The sequence below is a fragment of the Mauremys mutica genome, chromosome 10 (assembly GCF_020497125.1).
Source record: "Mauremys mutica isolate MM-2020 ecotype Southern chromosome 10, ASM2049712v1, whole genome shotgun sequence".
NCBI lineage: Eukaryota > Metazoa > Chordata > Testudines > Geoemydidae > Mauremys > Mauremys mutica.
The window spans coordinates 2,664,170-2,681,192 of NC_059081.1; the positions used below are offsets into that span (position 1 = coordinate 2,664,170).

A 17,023-nucleotide genomic window follows, 5' to 3' on the forward strand; every position below is an offset into this window, starting at 1 on the left:
GAAGGCTACTGCAGCAGTGGACAAGCTGGCTAACAGACCAGCAGTGTAAAGATACAGCATTAGCCTGAGTTTTCCGAGTAGAGTTGACTGGCCTGTCCGTTGTGAGAGAAACCATTTATTTTTCTTTTATGCATTGCTATTTGCTGCCCTGATCTTCAGGTTTTGGCCTCTCCTGGTCATATCTGCTGAGACCGTCTAAGGTTCATTTGAGAAACTGGTGTTCTATCCCCTTCTCTTCTCATCCTGGCCTAGGTTCAGTGGTTCTCTTTCCATCTTCCAGTTCAAGTTACATTTATCTCTTGCAGCTGCTGTCCAGCTTCATTAAACACCTATTGGTGATGACTTTGCTACTCATATGTGGAGATTACCGGAGGGTGAGGGCTCTCCACTACCTGGAAGGATGTCACAAGGGGAAAGTGGGGTGATCACAGATGAAGAGTGCTGTAGCTTTGCACATCTTGCAAATCCTGGTGGTTGTAGATCAGTGGTTTTCAGCCTGTGATCTGCAGACCCCCAGGGATCCGCAGACTGTCTAATATTTCCAAAGGGGTCCACACATTTAATTGAAATTTTTTAGGGGTCCACAAATGTAAAAAGGTTGAAAACTACTGTTGTAGATCTATTATTCCAAGTTAACATTAGTCCCTGAAGTCATATGGCATTGACTCTCTTTATGTGAACTATATTTAGTATGGTTGAGACCCAAACTCCCACTTCCTGACAGTTAACCCAGAAGAAATGTGCACAGTAAATGCAAACTGGATGCGACACATCTTTGACTTTTTTTAAAGCCTTTAAGCCTGAATCCTTTCATTTGTAGGGTTCAAAACGAAGTAAACCAGAGTGTGATAAATCTTCTGACTTGGGAAATGCTGGTTTCGATGGAATGAGCGAGGATGAGTTGCTAGCAGCTGTGTTAGAGATTAGCAAGAGGGAAGCCTCATTCTCTGTGAGCCATGATGAAGATAAACCCACAAGCAGCCCAGACACTGGTTTTGGAGAGGATGAGGTGCAGGAATTGCCAGAAAATCTGCAATCTGTAGAGACGGAGAAACCCAAAGCAACTACAGAATCAGGTAGGATGAGAAGTAACTTTATCTTAACTGAACAGATTCTGTGATGATTCTGAAGTTATTTACAACATCAGATCAGCAATATATGGGGCATGAATTGCATGAGAATGGATTGTAGGCAGCGTCTGATGAACATGGCGATATATAAATATCTTACATTTTTCCTGTCTTTAAAGCTTTTCATGTATTGAATTTCGAAAATGTTCTCATGTCAAACATTTGTAATATGTCTCTGCTAAACTTAGTCATCACCAATGTTTTGGTGATTTTTTTCCATCTCTTGTTTAACAATCACCTCTGTCAGTTCACTGACTCTAGAGTTTTACTCTTCCATATTCTGAGTACACTTTATTTTCTATAACTGTCTCCAAATCAGTTGCAATCCTAAGTAGCATAGTAGCAATATCTAAAGACAGTTGTTTTTGTGTATAATTAATACATTCAAAGGATAAGGCTAAAATCCCTCTGATGCGTAGTGAAAAATAAGTAGAATTGTAATTAATTTGGCCTCCTGTGTATACAATTACAATTTTTTTTTTCTAAAACAGCACCTTACATTTATGTAAATCCTTCAGAATAAGTCCAACATGCTTTTACAGATTGTGGCCCCAAATCCTGCAAATAATTATACACGTGCTTAACTTTACCACTGTGAGGAAGCCCCATTGATTTGAGTGTGGGATAATTAGGTCTCAGTTTTTCTAGTTGGTTAACAGAAATTTTTAAAATCTTGTAATTTGCTCATGCTATTTGCTTTGGATCAAATTATTTCCTAACTCCACTATCATGAAAAGACAGTCGGATGAAGTTCCTTCTTTCTTTTTTTCCTCTTAAGAGATAAGAAATTAAATGCCAAAACCGTACACTACTGAAGGTTGCAGTTAGCTCAGAATGTCAGGTACTGTCAAATGAAACTTCATGTTGGAAGTTGTGATGAAGTGGGACTGTTCTTAATGTTTCCTCTGAATACTGTGTGGGTGCCTCAGTTTCCTCTGTGCATTTCTTAAGTCTCTAGGTGGTGGGATAAAGGCCAGTATGCATAAATCACTGACACGCTGTCTCCCTGGCAACTAATGGCCAGGCCCTTCCCCCCTACAAGGGGATGTTAAAGGTGAAAGAGATCAGGTGACCTCCTGGCCCAGGAAAGGAACTCAGCAGAGAAGGAGGGGCTGGAGGGGGTTTTGCAGTTTGGGGCTGGCTGGGGACTAGGAGTGAGGGCAGACGTGGGGGTCTGCCTCACTGGGCCCCAGAATGGACCCGGCTGAGGGGTCCGGTTCTCTGTACCTACAAGCTCTGTTTTAGACCATGTTCCTGTCATCTAATGAACCTCTGTGTTACTGGATGGCTAAGAGTCACATCTGACTGCGCAGTGGGGGGGCAGGACCCTCTGGCTTCCCCAGGACCCCGCCTGGGCGGACTCGCTGTGGGAAGCGCACGGAGGGGCAGAGGATGCTGAATGCTCCAAGGAGAGACCCAGGAGGTGAAGCCGTGTAAGCTTCTTGCTCTGAAGACAGTCTGCTCCAAGGGAGAGAAGGCTCCCCAAAGTCCTGCCTGGCTTTGTGGGGAGCAGTTCCAGAGCATCGCCCGGGGACTCCGTGACAGAAGTCAACACATGAAATAATTCACACAACATTGAGTCTGCTCCCGTATTCATATACACTGTGGTGCATTTTACACAGTCACATTGAATTTCATGTACTTTCAAAGCAGGTGGAGTGGGAGACCTACCTAGTTTAGATATTACGGAGGGCACACTTTCCCTACTCCTACTCGTAGTTGAGAGCTGTGTAATAGCCAGAAACCTTGTGGAGTATTGCTCCTTATAATGAAAGTCTGAGTCACAGACTTAAAAAATAATGTAAAAAATTCTGTTTTGCGATTCATTTAAGAGGATTAGACAGATCTGGGTTACAATCCTGACTGGTGATCCTGCATTTTCAGGATGTTGCAGATGCTGGCATTCTGCTTTCTGTAATCCTCTGATAACTAATGAACAGATGGGGAAGTCTGTTTTTCCAATTCAAGCGTGGGTTCACATTAAGATAGATTGCTTTGCTGGATTTTTTTTTTTAGGGGGATTCTGACCATTTACCTGTAGCCAATTGGGGGTTGAAAGTATGCTGCAGATAGGAGAGGTACATATAGTAATAGCAACAAATATTCCCTCCAGAAGCTTTGTAAAACAGCTTTTTTCTTCTTTCCGTTGCACACATCTTAAAGATAAACTACACAGTTGTAAATTACTTGTGCTTTTATACTACTTAAAAATCTGTAGATCGTCTAGCTCTAAACTGAAGCAAAAAATTGACAAACCCTAACAGCTTTTAGGAGATTTTGGTGCTTCCCTCGGTCTTATTTAGAGATAACATAGTTCAATTTTAGGTTTTTCTATGGTGCCGGCACTGTAGTATGTAAGCACTGTCTAAATCCAGGTATTGTAACTCTGGCAGAAGTCCATTAGCTGCACTTGGGCCACCCTTGTGAAAGCCTGGCAGAATGGGACACGTTTGTTTTGGCAAAGGCTGCTGGTTTTAAATGAAAGCGTAGAGTTTGGGGAGAGAGGGTTTTGATAAAACCTTGCTCAGTCCCAAACCTGTAAGATTTGTTATAGCATTCCCCTCTCATCAAATCCTTAGGCATTCCTCAGGATTTATTGGGTGTCCCTCTACCAGTAGATGCCACTGTGCTCCAAGGAGTTCAGAGGCCTAAAGAGGACTTAGATGGTAACAAACAAGGGACCAGAAAAGCATAAATGTCCTTTGCTTCCTCAGCTCCTGCCAATTTCACTGAGATAACTAAAGATTTTGATGAGAATAAGGAAAACAAAACTCCGGAAGGCTCCCAGGGGGAGGTTGACTGGCTGCAGCAGTACGATATGGAGCGAGAGCGGGAGGAACAAGAACTTCAGCAGGCACTGGCTCAGAGCCTCCAAGAACAAGTAAGAGCTAATACTCCCTTCCCTAAGTCGCCTTTTCTAGCATCCGAAACCTGATGGCAAAATAAAAGCTCACCCTGGGCTTGGACAATAATTGCAAATTGTCTCTACTGCTTATCTTCTAGAAGAGACCAGTATGAAAAGCAGAAGATTATTCTAATTCACTACCCAGTTCAGTCGTTGAGATTAACTATATTGATCACAGTTAGTATAAACTTTGAGAATTACACCTAGGTATTTAAAAGGCTCCACCTATACCAAGAAAGGCAAAGTTATTCCTCACTGTTCAGTTATGTACTGAAAATTAACAAGCCTCACTCTTTAACTTCCATACACCTCCCTAATTCATCCCCCACTTGAAGGCCTTGCCGTGTGTCCTGTCCAGAGACACAGGGAGGAGCAGGTTCTAATACAGATGACCACCCCCTCAGACAGCCATGCCAGTAGCTCTCTTGTTTAAATCAGAACACGGTTAGCTCAAACTGTTCCTCTGAGCTCAACTGCTGTGGTATCACATGAGGGATAAGGGCAGGTTTCTCAGATAATTAGGTCCCATACCATTTAAGTTAATATTAGCACCTGGAATTACACCCCAAAACAAATTGGAAGCTAGTGCAGATCACCCTGCACTTCTGACCTGTGCTAAGCAGACAGACAGCTGCATTATGCACTTGCTGCAGTTTTTGAATAGTCTTCAGTTATAGCCCCGTGTAATCCAGTCTTAGGGTTGCAAAGGCTAACTCAGCCTTCTAGTCAAACACACATGGGGAAAGAAGTGCTACTGGCAAACCGGGCAGTTCCAACAGCCCCCCCGGGTTGCTAACGTGTTACACAAATAGTGAGCCGACTGCTCATCTCCCCTTCATTGAGGGAAGCAGGAACTGTTCAGCAGCACCCCATGGCCAGGACTGCAGCCACCCCCACACCTTGTGCGCTGTTGTCTTGGGCCCCTCAGCTGTGCAGGGAGCCCCCTGCAGCCCCACTGTCAGTGCTGCCCTAATCCAACCCTGCTCTGCCCTGCCCTTAATTGGTGCTGGAACTAGGGGTGCTGCTGTGCCCCCTGGCTTGAAGTGGTTTTCATTATATGCAGTTTAATTCAATGGCTCTGAGCACCCCCACTATGCAAATTGTTCCAACACCATTGAGCAGATGTACAAATAAAACATTTTAAAAATTAAAAATCTATATAAAGGATTTTGTTTTATTTTTATCATCACCATTAGATTTTTATTTTTTTCTAATTTTGCCAACCCTACGTATTTTCAGGTTTGAAATACCTAGACAACTTAACCCTTCATCCTTCCTGTATAGACAAATGAAGCTCAATACAGTTTACTGTGATGGGGAAGATCATTTGTTATAAGTCCTTGAACTGAGGACCCTGTCTGCTTTGTGTTGACATTAGATATCATGGTACTCCTTGTAAGAGATGGGGTTGGCCTAGATATCACGGGGCAAATTTCCCCATCCTCCAGTGTAATTCGTTGTGAGACGCAGTGATGGGTTGCTTCATTTCAGCTGTGCTGTTAAGATATAGATTCCTAGTGCTTTGGGAACTGAGATATGAAAAACCCTTATGGCAATAATGTCAAATGGCTTTACATGTTAGCTTCTGATGTAGTCCTAATGTGGACCTGCCGTCCCACCTGTGATCCAGGCATGGCGTACATTCAGACCCCGAATTAAGGAGCCTCTTCAGGCAGTAGGGCTTCAGACACAGCCACATCCAGTCTCTTCAGCTGGAATCAATGTTGCTACACCATTGAGGGTGGCGGGAGGAGACAGGGCAGACAGACACCCCAAAAATAGGGTTTCACTTTTATTATCTATCTCTACCTGTTAAAATTCATTGCTGTAATGTTTGCAAAATCCTTTTCTGGAGTTGGGAAATACAGAAACATTTCCATGAGTTTTATATATTTTTTTTGTTAAGCTGCAGGACAACCCTCCTTTTTTAGCAATTATTTTTAAATAAATTGTAGCAGATATTTTCACCTTTTGCTTGAGGCCTGTGTGCTCAGTTAGCTTTGGGCAGAAAATTGTGTAAATTTTGTCGTAGAGTGGGGAACTTTGTGTGGAAGTGACAGTTTTACTTTGCAGATGGTTCACAAATTCATTATGATGCTTTTCAAATCAGTGATCCAGAGAGAGCTCATGGTGTTACTAGGGACTTGCTCTGCCGCATACCAAAAACTTTAGTAGCTTTGACAAGCTTTAATTAAGGTTTGTCCCAGGTCCTGTTGCACTAGAACATTGGACTCTTGCTGGTTGTAAACATTCCTTCACATGGAACTTTAAATGTCCTATGTCAGGTTTGTTGTAGAAACCAAAGCAGCACAGTTTCAATAGAAAAAGCACACTACAAGAATTTTAAACAGGGAAGTCTCTCAGTGAACTAAGTTTTTTGTTTTCTTTCCATCAGGAAGCACGAGAACAAAAAGAAGATGATGACCTTAAACGAGCTACCGAATTAAGTCTACAAGGTGAAATTTATTTATCAGCTTCCATAATGCTGATTTTTAGGGGAAATATATCTGTGTGTGAATGCAGCTCTGAGCATCTGAAAGGCAGCTGGGATTTCATGCCTTTTTTTGTGTTTGATTGTAGTTGGCGCTGTTCTTTTCAGTTTATTTCATTCAGTTATGGAAGTAGTAAATGCCAGCGAAAATTCTTAACATGAAAACTGCAGTAGTTTTTTATTCCTTAATTCAGTTTTTTTTAAAATATTGTGTACACAGATATTTGGTTCTTGAAACTCGGTGTTCCTGAAAAGCCAGGTGTCTATGGCCGAGACACACCTGCAGCCTCACATCTGCAGAATACCCTCTTGGGTGAATCAGTTCCCAAAGCCCTGGCTTATCATAGTTCTGTAGTTTTGGATTAAGCACTCTTGTAGGGCTAGCATGCAAGTGAGGTTATGCAGCCTGGCAGAACAAAGCCAAAAAACCCCACACCAGAAGAGGAGCAGTTGTGATGGTGAAATACAGGTGTATTACGTAAAATTCACTTTTAATCTTGCTCAGGCTCCTTAAATAGTCCTCCCTTGCTTATTACTGAAGAGGCATGGGTCTGCTCTTTAACGGGAATAACACAGTATCATACTCAGAACAGTGTACAAGTGTCATTCCCAAGGGTGACACATCACATTGAAGATTCAGCCATCACTACTCTGTGCTCTAACCAGTGTCCTGCATTCTCGGGCTCGCTTTGCAGCCCGCAGCCTCACTCTTTTATCGGATATTGGGGTGGGGAGTGTTTTGGCAAAGCAAGTTCCTTCTCCAGGAGTGGTTGAATGCATTCCCCCTGCAGCACCGGGAATTTAAAATCCTCTTGATTTGCAGTCACTTAATTTTGTTTGACATCCTGAATATTGTCAAATGCCTGTCATCATGCTGTCACGTCATTCATAATTGTGGCAGCAGGTACTTGCTAAAAGAGATGGAAGTAAGTTTTCACTATGAAGCTGCTGTTCCCTTCTCACCTGTAGCCAGCAGGTTTTTTTTTTTTTTTTAAAAAAGCATGGTCCAGTGTTGGTGCTATAACAGTGTAGTAATCCCAGCTTTATCAGTGTACTGGGACTAAGCATTCTCTGTGACTGCGTCTCCATGTGTGACTCACTTGGACAGCCTGCTTTTCCCTGGGACAACGTAGCTTATAAAGCTCTCAACAAGAGCATGAGATCTGGCAATAAAGCATTCTCACTTATGAGGGTTCAACTGTGGAACACACCTAGGAGGATTAAACTAATCCAGTGTCTGATGACTTTACAGGGCAGACTGCATGAACCTTCCTTTGGGCAAAGTATTTCCATCATAACTGGCATGATGACAGTTTTAAAAAAACAGGGAGAGGAGAAGAGCAGAGAACTCGAATCCAATCAGGACTCACCATGCAAATTTAAATTATCTGGAAAAAGTTTAGGTGCTTCTTTAACAAGTGCTGGGAAAAAGCTTTAGTTGGGTAGCTGCAAAATCGCAGAAAGTTTAGAACACTGTGTACGGGAGCCCTTCCGGCTTTAACAGAAAGCCGCGTGCATTTTGCTCAGCCAAGCATTCTGGAAGGTCCTGCAGGGAGCAGCCCTTCTCACCATGTATAAACAATGAAAAGATGGATGCTGCCAGCCGTAGGTTTAGATGCCAGTTTTAATTTGCATCCGACGCAGTGGGTATTCACCCAGGAAAGCTCATGCTCCAGTACATCTGTTAGTCTATAAGGTGCCACAGGACTCTTTGCTGCTTTTACAGATCCAGACTAACACAGCTACCCCTCTGATACAGTTTTAATTGATAGATGTAGTTTGTGAATAGAATTTATAGTTGAAATACAGAGAAATGCTTCTCACCATGGAAACTTCCCAATCACTAAGCAAAATGGGTACAGTTCATTTAATGTGGATGTTGACCTGGGGCCACCAAAGCTTATGGAAAACGCAGCTATGCAATCAAATGGAATTTGCAAAAAAGTTTGCCACGCACCCTTACTGTTGCATTAACTGTTTTTGCACCCTTTAACATAGTCCTACTGTAAAAAAGGGTGAAAGGTTTATATGTTGCTTTTTATTCTGCATTCTGTAGTTCAGGGTCTGTTCCTTGATTCAGATTCACAGCATAAATCACCATGCTTTTTTTGGATGGGTAGAGAGGGGATGTGAGGTAGTTTTTTTGTGTGTAAATTTTCCAATATCCCTTGCTTCCCTCAGAAGGAAGAGCCTTTAGCTTTAGTATTTCCTTTGTGTTTGTTTATGAAGATTCATTATGAAGATAAAAAAATATCCCAACCTTCTGTAACTGTGACCTGCTTTCCTGTATATGCCAAAAATTCTAACCTGGCATCGTTGTGTCTTTGTGCCATTTAGAATTTACCAGCTCTCTTCTGGACAGTGTTGGCTCTGATGAGGACTCTGGGACTGAGGATGTTCTCGACATGGAGTACACAGAAACTGAAGCCGAAGAGCTGAAGAGGAATGCTGAGGTGATGATCCATTGTTTCAAGCACGGAATGGGGAATTAAGGTCTCTTCCCGTATTCAGCACCAGCTATTATGGAACATCTGTTCAGTCTGAGAGGACCTGTTAAGTAGCAGCTTCCCCATAGTATTGGGAAACACTGGATAGTTCAGTAATCTCCCTCGGGAAGAGCGGGTCCTACAGTGAGAGGAGCTGCTGAGGCCCTTTGGTTGCTCTGAGGAATCTTATGGGGGGACAGGGAAACAGAGTAACTTGACTACTGAACGCATTCTGCTGTGCGAAACAAGTAAAAATACGGGCTGCTTAATTGTCAAAAAGGAAGAAACAGCATTTCAGATAGCGTAGTGGTTTGTGATGGTGCTAGTAACTGCTGTGGGTTTCTAGCTCATGGACCGGGGTGGCCAACCTAAGCCTGAGAAGGAGCCAGAATTTACCGATTTACATTGCCATAGAGCCACAGTAATACGTCAGCAGCTTGCAGCACCTGCTCCCAGCGTCTCCCACCCATCATCAGCCCCACCAATCAGCGCCTCCCACTCCCTCCCTGTACCTCCTGATCAGCTGTTTCATGGCATGCAGGAGGCTCTGGGGAGTGAGGGTGGAGGAGTGAGGACACTGCAGGCTCAGGGGAGGGGCGGAAAGGGGTGGAGGGGGGCAGGGCCTGTGGCAGAGCCAGGGGCTGAGTAGTGAGCACCCCCCGGCACATTGGAAAGTTGGCACCTGTAGCTCCAGCCCCGGAGTCAGGGCCTATACAAGGAGCCGCATATTAACTTCTGAAGAGCCGCATGTGGCTCCGGAGCCACAAGTTGGCCACCCCTGTCCTGGACCATTAAAGATCAGACAAGTTGCGGAGGAGGCCTTGTGAGCCCTGAGTGGAATATAGCAACAACTCCTGCTGTCTGACCCACTGAGGGTCTCTCATCTATCTTGCATGTAAGAAGAGTGTTGTATAGCCATCTAGAAAGGAAAGGGTTAATGGTTTTTATAGGGAATTCCTTTAGGGAAGTTTTACGTCCCTTCCAATTGCTGTACCTTCATCAGAGAGCTGTATTTTCACACCCCTGTTGAACTCCAATCAATCAGCCTATCAGACCAAGGAGGACCAGGAAATCTCTTTAAAGCCAGTCAGCATTACCTGTTCTTAATTGTCACGGCTGAGTTGATGAGCAGAGCTTCATCCCAAATAAGAGGAGAGGGACATTTTCTCCTTAACACTCCAAGGGCAGGGCAAGAGAGAATCTCTAGGCCACCAGTCCAGTCTTTCTCTACTGATCTACCTCATTTATCGAATGGTTGGTTTTAATACCGCAGCAATCAATATAGTTCTCTTTGATTTTTCTTTTAACTTCTCTCTGTGGACTTATTGCTATCAGTGGAAAGTGGTCACTCAGCCGATAGCTTGTCTGGACACATGGCAGTGCAAAACGGAGAGCTTGTGTCATCTTCCTGCTTTGGAATCCAAACAATGACGACTTTGTTGCTGTTCCGCTGGCAGAATGGTGAATGGGGAAACAAAACCAAACAAATCATATGGCATTTCCCAGTGTGAAAGGGACACTTTTTCCTCCTGGCCTGATCCAGTGTGGCAGCTCCTATGTTCCTTGATCACATTTCTCTAACAGTTGAACTTTGTGTACCAAGTAGCCAAAGCCATATCCTAGCGTGCTGTAAGGCCTGTTGTTCTGAGCTGAGTGGAATTAGGAGCATATTTAAAAGCAAATGATTGGATTGTATTTTCCAGGTAGGAGACATCCCCCATTCCTATCGTCTCGTCAGCATTGTCAGCCATATTGGAAGCACATCCTCTTCAGGTAGGGAATATGATACCTTTGGTCTCTCTGTTCATGTGGAGATTAAAGAAATGTAATTGAAAATGGTTGTAATATTCTTTGAAGATGCAGAAAAGCTTTAAGATCTGTTTTCATAGTTAACATGACTTAGTCAAAAATATCCATTTAGTCTATAAGTGGTTTGTACAACATGATGGCATTTCAGTATTTAAATGTCAGCTAACTGCAACAGGGTATCTAGAAACACTTTACTGATTTGTTTTGAACTATAGCATGAAAATAAATGTGGCTTCTCTTTTTATTTTTTTAGGCCATTATATTAGTGATGTCTATGATATCAAGAAACAGTCCTGGTTCACCTACAATGACCTAGAAGTGTCTAGAACGCTAGAGGCCTCTGTGCAGTGTGATAGAGACCGAAGTGGCTATATCTTCTTTTACATGCACAAGTAAGAGAATCTCAGCAGTTTGGGCATTCCCAGTCAGGAAGTTCTGTGCTCCTCTCCCTACCATCCTCTTCAGTGGAGTTGCCAAATCTAGTATTTGTCAGTGTGTCTGAATTTTGATTGTTACTGCTGCATATGATTTTGACTAGCACTAGAGCGTCCTCTGAAAGTTCAGTAGCGCAGAATTATCCCTCACTAATACCTAATGGTTTAGACACAACAAATCCTGTATGTTGCCAGGGCCTTAGACTAGATGACCCTTGCAGTCCCTTCTAACCCTATGATTCTGTGGTTCTGATTGTCGTAATGAGATGATAGCTAAGTGTTAAAGGCATGGTTAAAGAGGATGTTCAGTATCTCAGCTAAGTATTAGTCCTTAGTGTATGTTTTCCTCTGACATAGTCATATATTTGTAAATTCCCATATTCCCCCTAACCCTTTTACTAGCATTAATTTATTCTATTTTTGCTGCCCTCTTCCCTGCAAGGCTTAACATGCTCTTAGATTTGCTATAATTTGTTGAAAAATCTTACTTCAGCTTCCAACTGGTTCTGAATGGCTTCAGAATTTCAGGAGCCCTGCTTAGAGAGCTTTACTGACAAGGTGTAATTCTTTAGGCTTAACTAGTAGGCTCTATAATTCTGAAATTTCCAAGGCTTAAAGTAAACCACTCATTTCCTGTGTGTCATTCTCCCTTCCCGCAGGGCTGTCTTCATCTTGTGCAGCAGCTCTGTGCTCATTGATTTCATAATCTCCCTTCTCATGTTTTCTAGGGACATCTTCGATGAGTTACTAGAAACAGAAAAGAACACACAGCCGCTTAGCATGGAAGTGGGGCGGTCTGTTCGTCAGCCTCTGTGAAGAGCAAATCCCTTGTTTCTCCTGAGCATGGAGAATTCTGAACTTGTGCAAGACACGCAGGAGTAGCAAACAGCTCAGGGCCAAAATGAGAGACAAAAAGTAAGGCGTATGGGATGCTTAACTTGCAGAACCACGCATGTAAACCTTGGCCTGAACCATACTGGTAAACCTTTGACATCCCAAAGCACTCCTCCCGTGGTGAGATTTTTATTGTTCCAGAAATATTTCTGTCAGCATGGAGCCTTAAAGCGTTACATCAAGCCACAAGACCACAGCTGCTCATAAACTGATGAAACAATAGTGCAAAAAGAGACTTGACTTGAAAGTCCATTAACTATGATATGTGAATGGGGAAGATTTACATATCACGTGGCATTCTGTTTTTTTTCCCCACGAGCAATTAAAGCAATACAGCCTGCAACCTGGCATTTATCGTGTCAGTAATAGTCACTGGAAACCTAGATCACCAAGTCTGCTATTACCCATCTGTCCTGCTAACAGGTGTGCCGGCATCACTCAAGTTGGCGCATTTTGACATTCATGAGGTTGTAAATGCTCTGCCATTTACATGCAGTTCCAGGAAACAAACCATTGGTGCTGTGGAATGTATTGCATACCTACTCACACTCTGTCATCTTATACAGTTCATTGGTGTCTTTGTTTAGAAATGAGATTGATTTTTTTTCATTTAAAAAGTTGATTCTTTCTGACTGCATTTTCTTCATAGTGTCATTGCATACTGCAGTTTACGTCTTTCTGTCAGTATATCTAGTTCTCACTGACTTTACATCACGTTGGGCTGCCTTGTTTTGACTCTGACAGCAGCAGCTAGTGGGATGGAAGATGAGCTTTGGCCTGTTGGCAGATTCTCTTCAAGGGAAGCAGAGCCAGTGCTGAGCAGTAAAAGGAAGTGAACTACAACTCTTCTTTTTGCATCACACATTGGAAAAAGAGCATTCTGGCATTAACCCTTCAGGGTCTGCAGGCATAAATGTTTGTCTCTCTCATCCTCAAGTGGAAAGTCTGAAAAATTCATTTAGCACTTGGATTGCTGTTAGACTGATCCATAATTTCACATTGTCCCTACAGATCCCAGGAATCCCACAGAGAGACAGATGTTTTTATTCCAGCTGTCTGTTGTTTTTTTAAGACTATGGGCTGCTCAGCTGGAATAAACGAAATCAGTTGAGAAGCTTTTGAAAACTTGTATTGAGTGTTCATATAAGATATTACAAGGCAGAACTGTTACATTTTATTATCCTAATTGTACCTGGTAACATGACGCTCATTTTATAGCTGACTTTGGCAAAAACATCCAGTGATTTAATTTTTATTTGAACCTTCAAATGGTCTTTTATTTAATATGGGCAAATATTTCCCTAATTGGTATTTCCTTTTATTGCAAAGAAATTGTTGCTAATCATTGGAGCAGTGACTCTTCTGCCCCTAATTTGGATTTTGCGATTTGAATAATCGGTTACAGAGAGTGCAAAGATATTTGTTTTTAAACTACCATTAGGAGTTTCTCAGGAATAAACCACCCAGAGCTAAGTAGACAAACTATTGCTGTAGAGGACAGGAGGCAAATTAATTTCTTCACAGATCTTATATAGTTAAGGCTGATCTTCTGGGCAGTGTACCAGGCGAATCTAAATGAGTTTTGTTACAGCTTGGATAATATCTTATTGGTTGTGTTGGTCTCATAGTATATGGCCTAAGCATTAAACTTCGGTCACAAACAGGACAAAGCTTTTACCTCATAAGGTGCAGCACCAGTAGTATGTGACATGTTAATTTATTATAAATCATTATGATTTTGTATTGTCAACAGTGAATATGTTAGTGGAATGTGTGTGTTTGGGGAGGGGGAGTTAATGTAGGAATTTTCTTTTACTGAAAAGGGCACATACCTGTGAAAATGTGGCAAAGATCTCTTCCATCCTAAAGGCAAAGCTACCTTCCTCGTCTTAACCAGCATCCCCATGGTCCCTACCTGCTGAAAGCAGCACACATGGCGCTTTAAATAACAAATGTACTTCTAATATCAGCGAGTTAGCACTGCTGATTGCTTGGTGGGGAGCAGATTATCGTGTCGAGGCACAGCACTCCAAATCAGTTCATTTCTAATAACATCCGAGATTGCCCAATTTTAGTTGTTACCCTAATTTATGTATAAAACCATTTTTGATGTAGATCCAGAGTTGAGAGAGCTGACACTTACAACCAGATTTCATGGTCCCTCTAGTGAAAACCAGGTTCTCACTTAGCATAGCTAGAAACAACTAGTGAACCTATGTGTTTTTCACTTTTTTTGGCATATGGCAGCTTGCCTGGCTCTATGAACCTTTTCCTGAACAGAGCTGGTTGTCAGTCCAACACTGTGCACCCCCACATCCCCTGTCTAAAGATGGATTCTTTCTCTCCGCTCCAGGGTGACAATGAGGAAGGAAATCTGTAACTTGTCAAGGGGTCTATGTATAAATCAATACTTTGGAGGGTTTGCACAGCATAGCTAGTTCACTCAGAATCGGGGGGAGTGTGTGTTCCCAGCGTTCTGTGTTATTCACTTTCACATTTTTGTAATAACTTTGAAATTCAGTAGAGCTGAGCTCTGTGCAACCTTTACAACCGTATTGGATTATATGCAGGACAGACACAAACCAAATAAAAGCCAGCACATGTAGGGATTTTAGCATCAGGGATCTTGGAGAGGAAATCATTTAAATACCCTTCATGCCTTTGTTAAAATGGCTGTTAATAGTGTTGAGGCCTGCTAAAGAGAGTAGGGCTTTCTGGGAGATGGTGGAGTGCTGTTGGTATGAATTATGTATCTTATTAATTAGAGAGGGTTCTATGGCGTGCATGTTATAAAACACTCTTTGACATTTCCTGAAATGTATGGAGTTGTCGGTTTCAAAAGAACCTGAGAGCCAGTTTAGTTTGGTCTGTGTGTGCCTCAGCGTATAAAAAACAAAGAAAACACCAATGGCATTCTTCCTTCCACCCCCACCCCATCATCGGATGTCTGCTCTGACTTGTTCTTGATTTCCTCCTTCACTGTATTTGGCTACTTTTTTATGATGAATGTATAAATGTTTATGTAAATGAACTGGAATTTTTGTCCCAGATATTGCGCTGTGTGTGTCTGAGTCCACATAGAGGACTGTTGTACTGGGATGTGCAAAAGAACCAAAAAAAACCCGCAGGTACTAGCTTCCTAACTAAAGCTTCAGTCTATAATATGAAGAGAGCATTTTGATGTGTCTAACCTTGGCTGATTGCCTCCCCAGCCGTGTTTTCATCATGGTGTAAATGGCCTGATTTGGAGTATACTCGACTTCTTTTTTGTGTGCTGTATCTGATGTACTGGAAGGATTAGCATATGCGGTTTGCACTGCAACCAATGGGAGAAGCAGTTGATTATCCAGTGTTAACATTTTATTGAAACTCACAGAAGGTTTTAGATGCCCGTGAAGAATTCTTTGCTTGGGGTTGGAGTGGGGAGAAGTTGTGTGTGGCTTCAAAGAACTAACTGGGTCACTTTTTAACTGATCTAATCTACGATTGTAATCAACTGCCAAAGAGAGAGAAGAAAAAGGCGTTCTGTGTCCTTTGCACTCTGCTGCCAGTATTCCCTGTCCCACCGGAGGTCTTATATGCCTCCTGACTACATAATTCTTTAAAAACTGGTGGGGAAGGGGTTCCAGGTGTGTGTGTGTTTGAAAGAAGCCAGGATGGATGCCACATGACTGGGTTAGATTCTGCATTGAGTGACTTTTTTGATTCTTTACACAATTGATGTGGAGCAGCACTTTCTCTGTGTTTTAGCAGATCTGTTCCTCTGTATTCTTTACAGTTTTGCTCTTGTTTTTTCCTTTTTAAATGATGTGTAGATAGATTTTTGTGAAATTAAAACCTCTTTATTAACCCTCTAATGAGTTTGAATCTTATTTCCACAAAGATGGAGTTTTCTGTTGACTCAGATAGATGTGGATGCCTGAGCACTCGACTCCAGTCTGCTTACGTCGGGGCCTGTACTGTACCCTTACTGAAGAAGAAACTAGTTTGTACCGTAGAAGAGCACGGCCCTGTTCCATTGATATAAAACTACTCAAGATAGTTAAGTCCCAGGCAGACTGCAAAGAGCTACAAAAGGATCTCGCAAAACTGGGCAACAAAATGGCAGATGAAATTCAATGTTGATAAATGCAGAGTAATGCACATTGGAAAACATAATCCCAGCTATACGTATGAAATGATGGGGTTTAAATTAGCTGTTCCCACTCAAGAAAGATCTTGGAGTCATTGTGGCTAGTGCTCAGAAAACATCCACTCGATGTGCAGCAGCAGTCAAAAAAGCCAACAGAATGTTGGGAATCATTAAAGGGATAGATAATAAGACAGAAAGTATCATACTGTCTTTATATAAATCCATGGTGCACCCACACCTTGAATACTGCGTGCAGATGTGGTCGCCCCATCTCAAAAAAGAGAGATTGGACTTGGGGAAAGGTTCAGAAAAGGGCAACAAAAATGATTAGGGGTATGGAACGGCTTCCGTATGAGGAGAGATTAATAAGACTGGGACTGTTCAGCTTGGAAAAGAGACGACTAAGAGGGGATATGATTCAGGTCTATAAAATCATGACTGGTGTGAAGAAAGTAGATAAGGACGTGTTATTTATTCCTCATAACAAGAACTAGGGGTCACCCAATGAAATTAATAGGCAGCAGGTTTAAAACAAAAGGAAGTATTTCTTCACACAACGCAGATTCAGTCTGTGGAACTCCTTGCCAGAGGATGTTGTGAAGGCCAAGACTAGAACAGGGTTCAAATTCCTGGAGGACGGGTCCATCAGTGGCTGTTAGCCAGGACGGGCAGGGATGGTGTCCCTACCTCTGTTTGCCAGAAGCTGGGAATGGGCGACGGGATGAATCCCTTGATTCCCTGT

General features: G+C 42.5%; 1 protein-coding gene across 3 annotated transcripts in view; it reads left to right on the forward strand.

The window, feature by feature from the left end:
* The window catches only part of USP37 (ubiquitin specific peptidase 37), a 54,599-nt gene extending 38,597 nt beyond the window's left edge, over positions 1–16,002 (forward strand). For all 3 annotated transcript variants that reach the window (XM_045031989.1, XM_045031988.1, XM_045031990.1), the window contains 7 exons: positions 821–1,076; positions 3,845–4,011; positions 6,431–6,491; positions 8,864–8,979; positions 10,716–10,785; positions 11,075–11,213; positions 11,984–16,002. In XM_045031989.1, coding sequence (XP_044887924.1) covers positions 821–1,076; positions 3,845–4,011; positions 6,431–6,491; positions 8,864–8,979; positions 10,716–10,785; positions 11,075–11,213; positions 11,984–12,071 — 897 coding nt within the window. In that variant the 3' untranslated portion in view covers positions 12,072–16,002. The remainder of the gene's footprint in view (positions 1–820; positions 1,077–3,844; positions 4,012–6,430; positions 6,492–8,863; positions 8,980–10,715; positions 10,786–11,074; positions 11,214–11,983) is intronic.
* Positions 16,003–17,023: the final 1,021 nt, after the last annotated feature.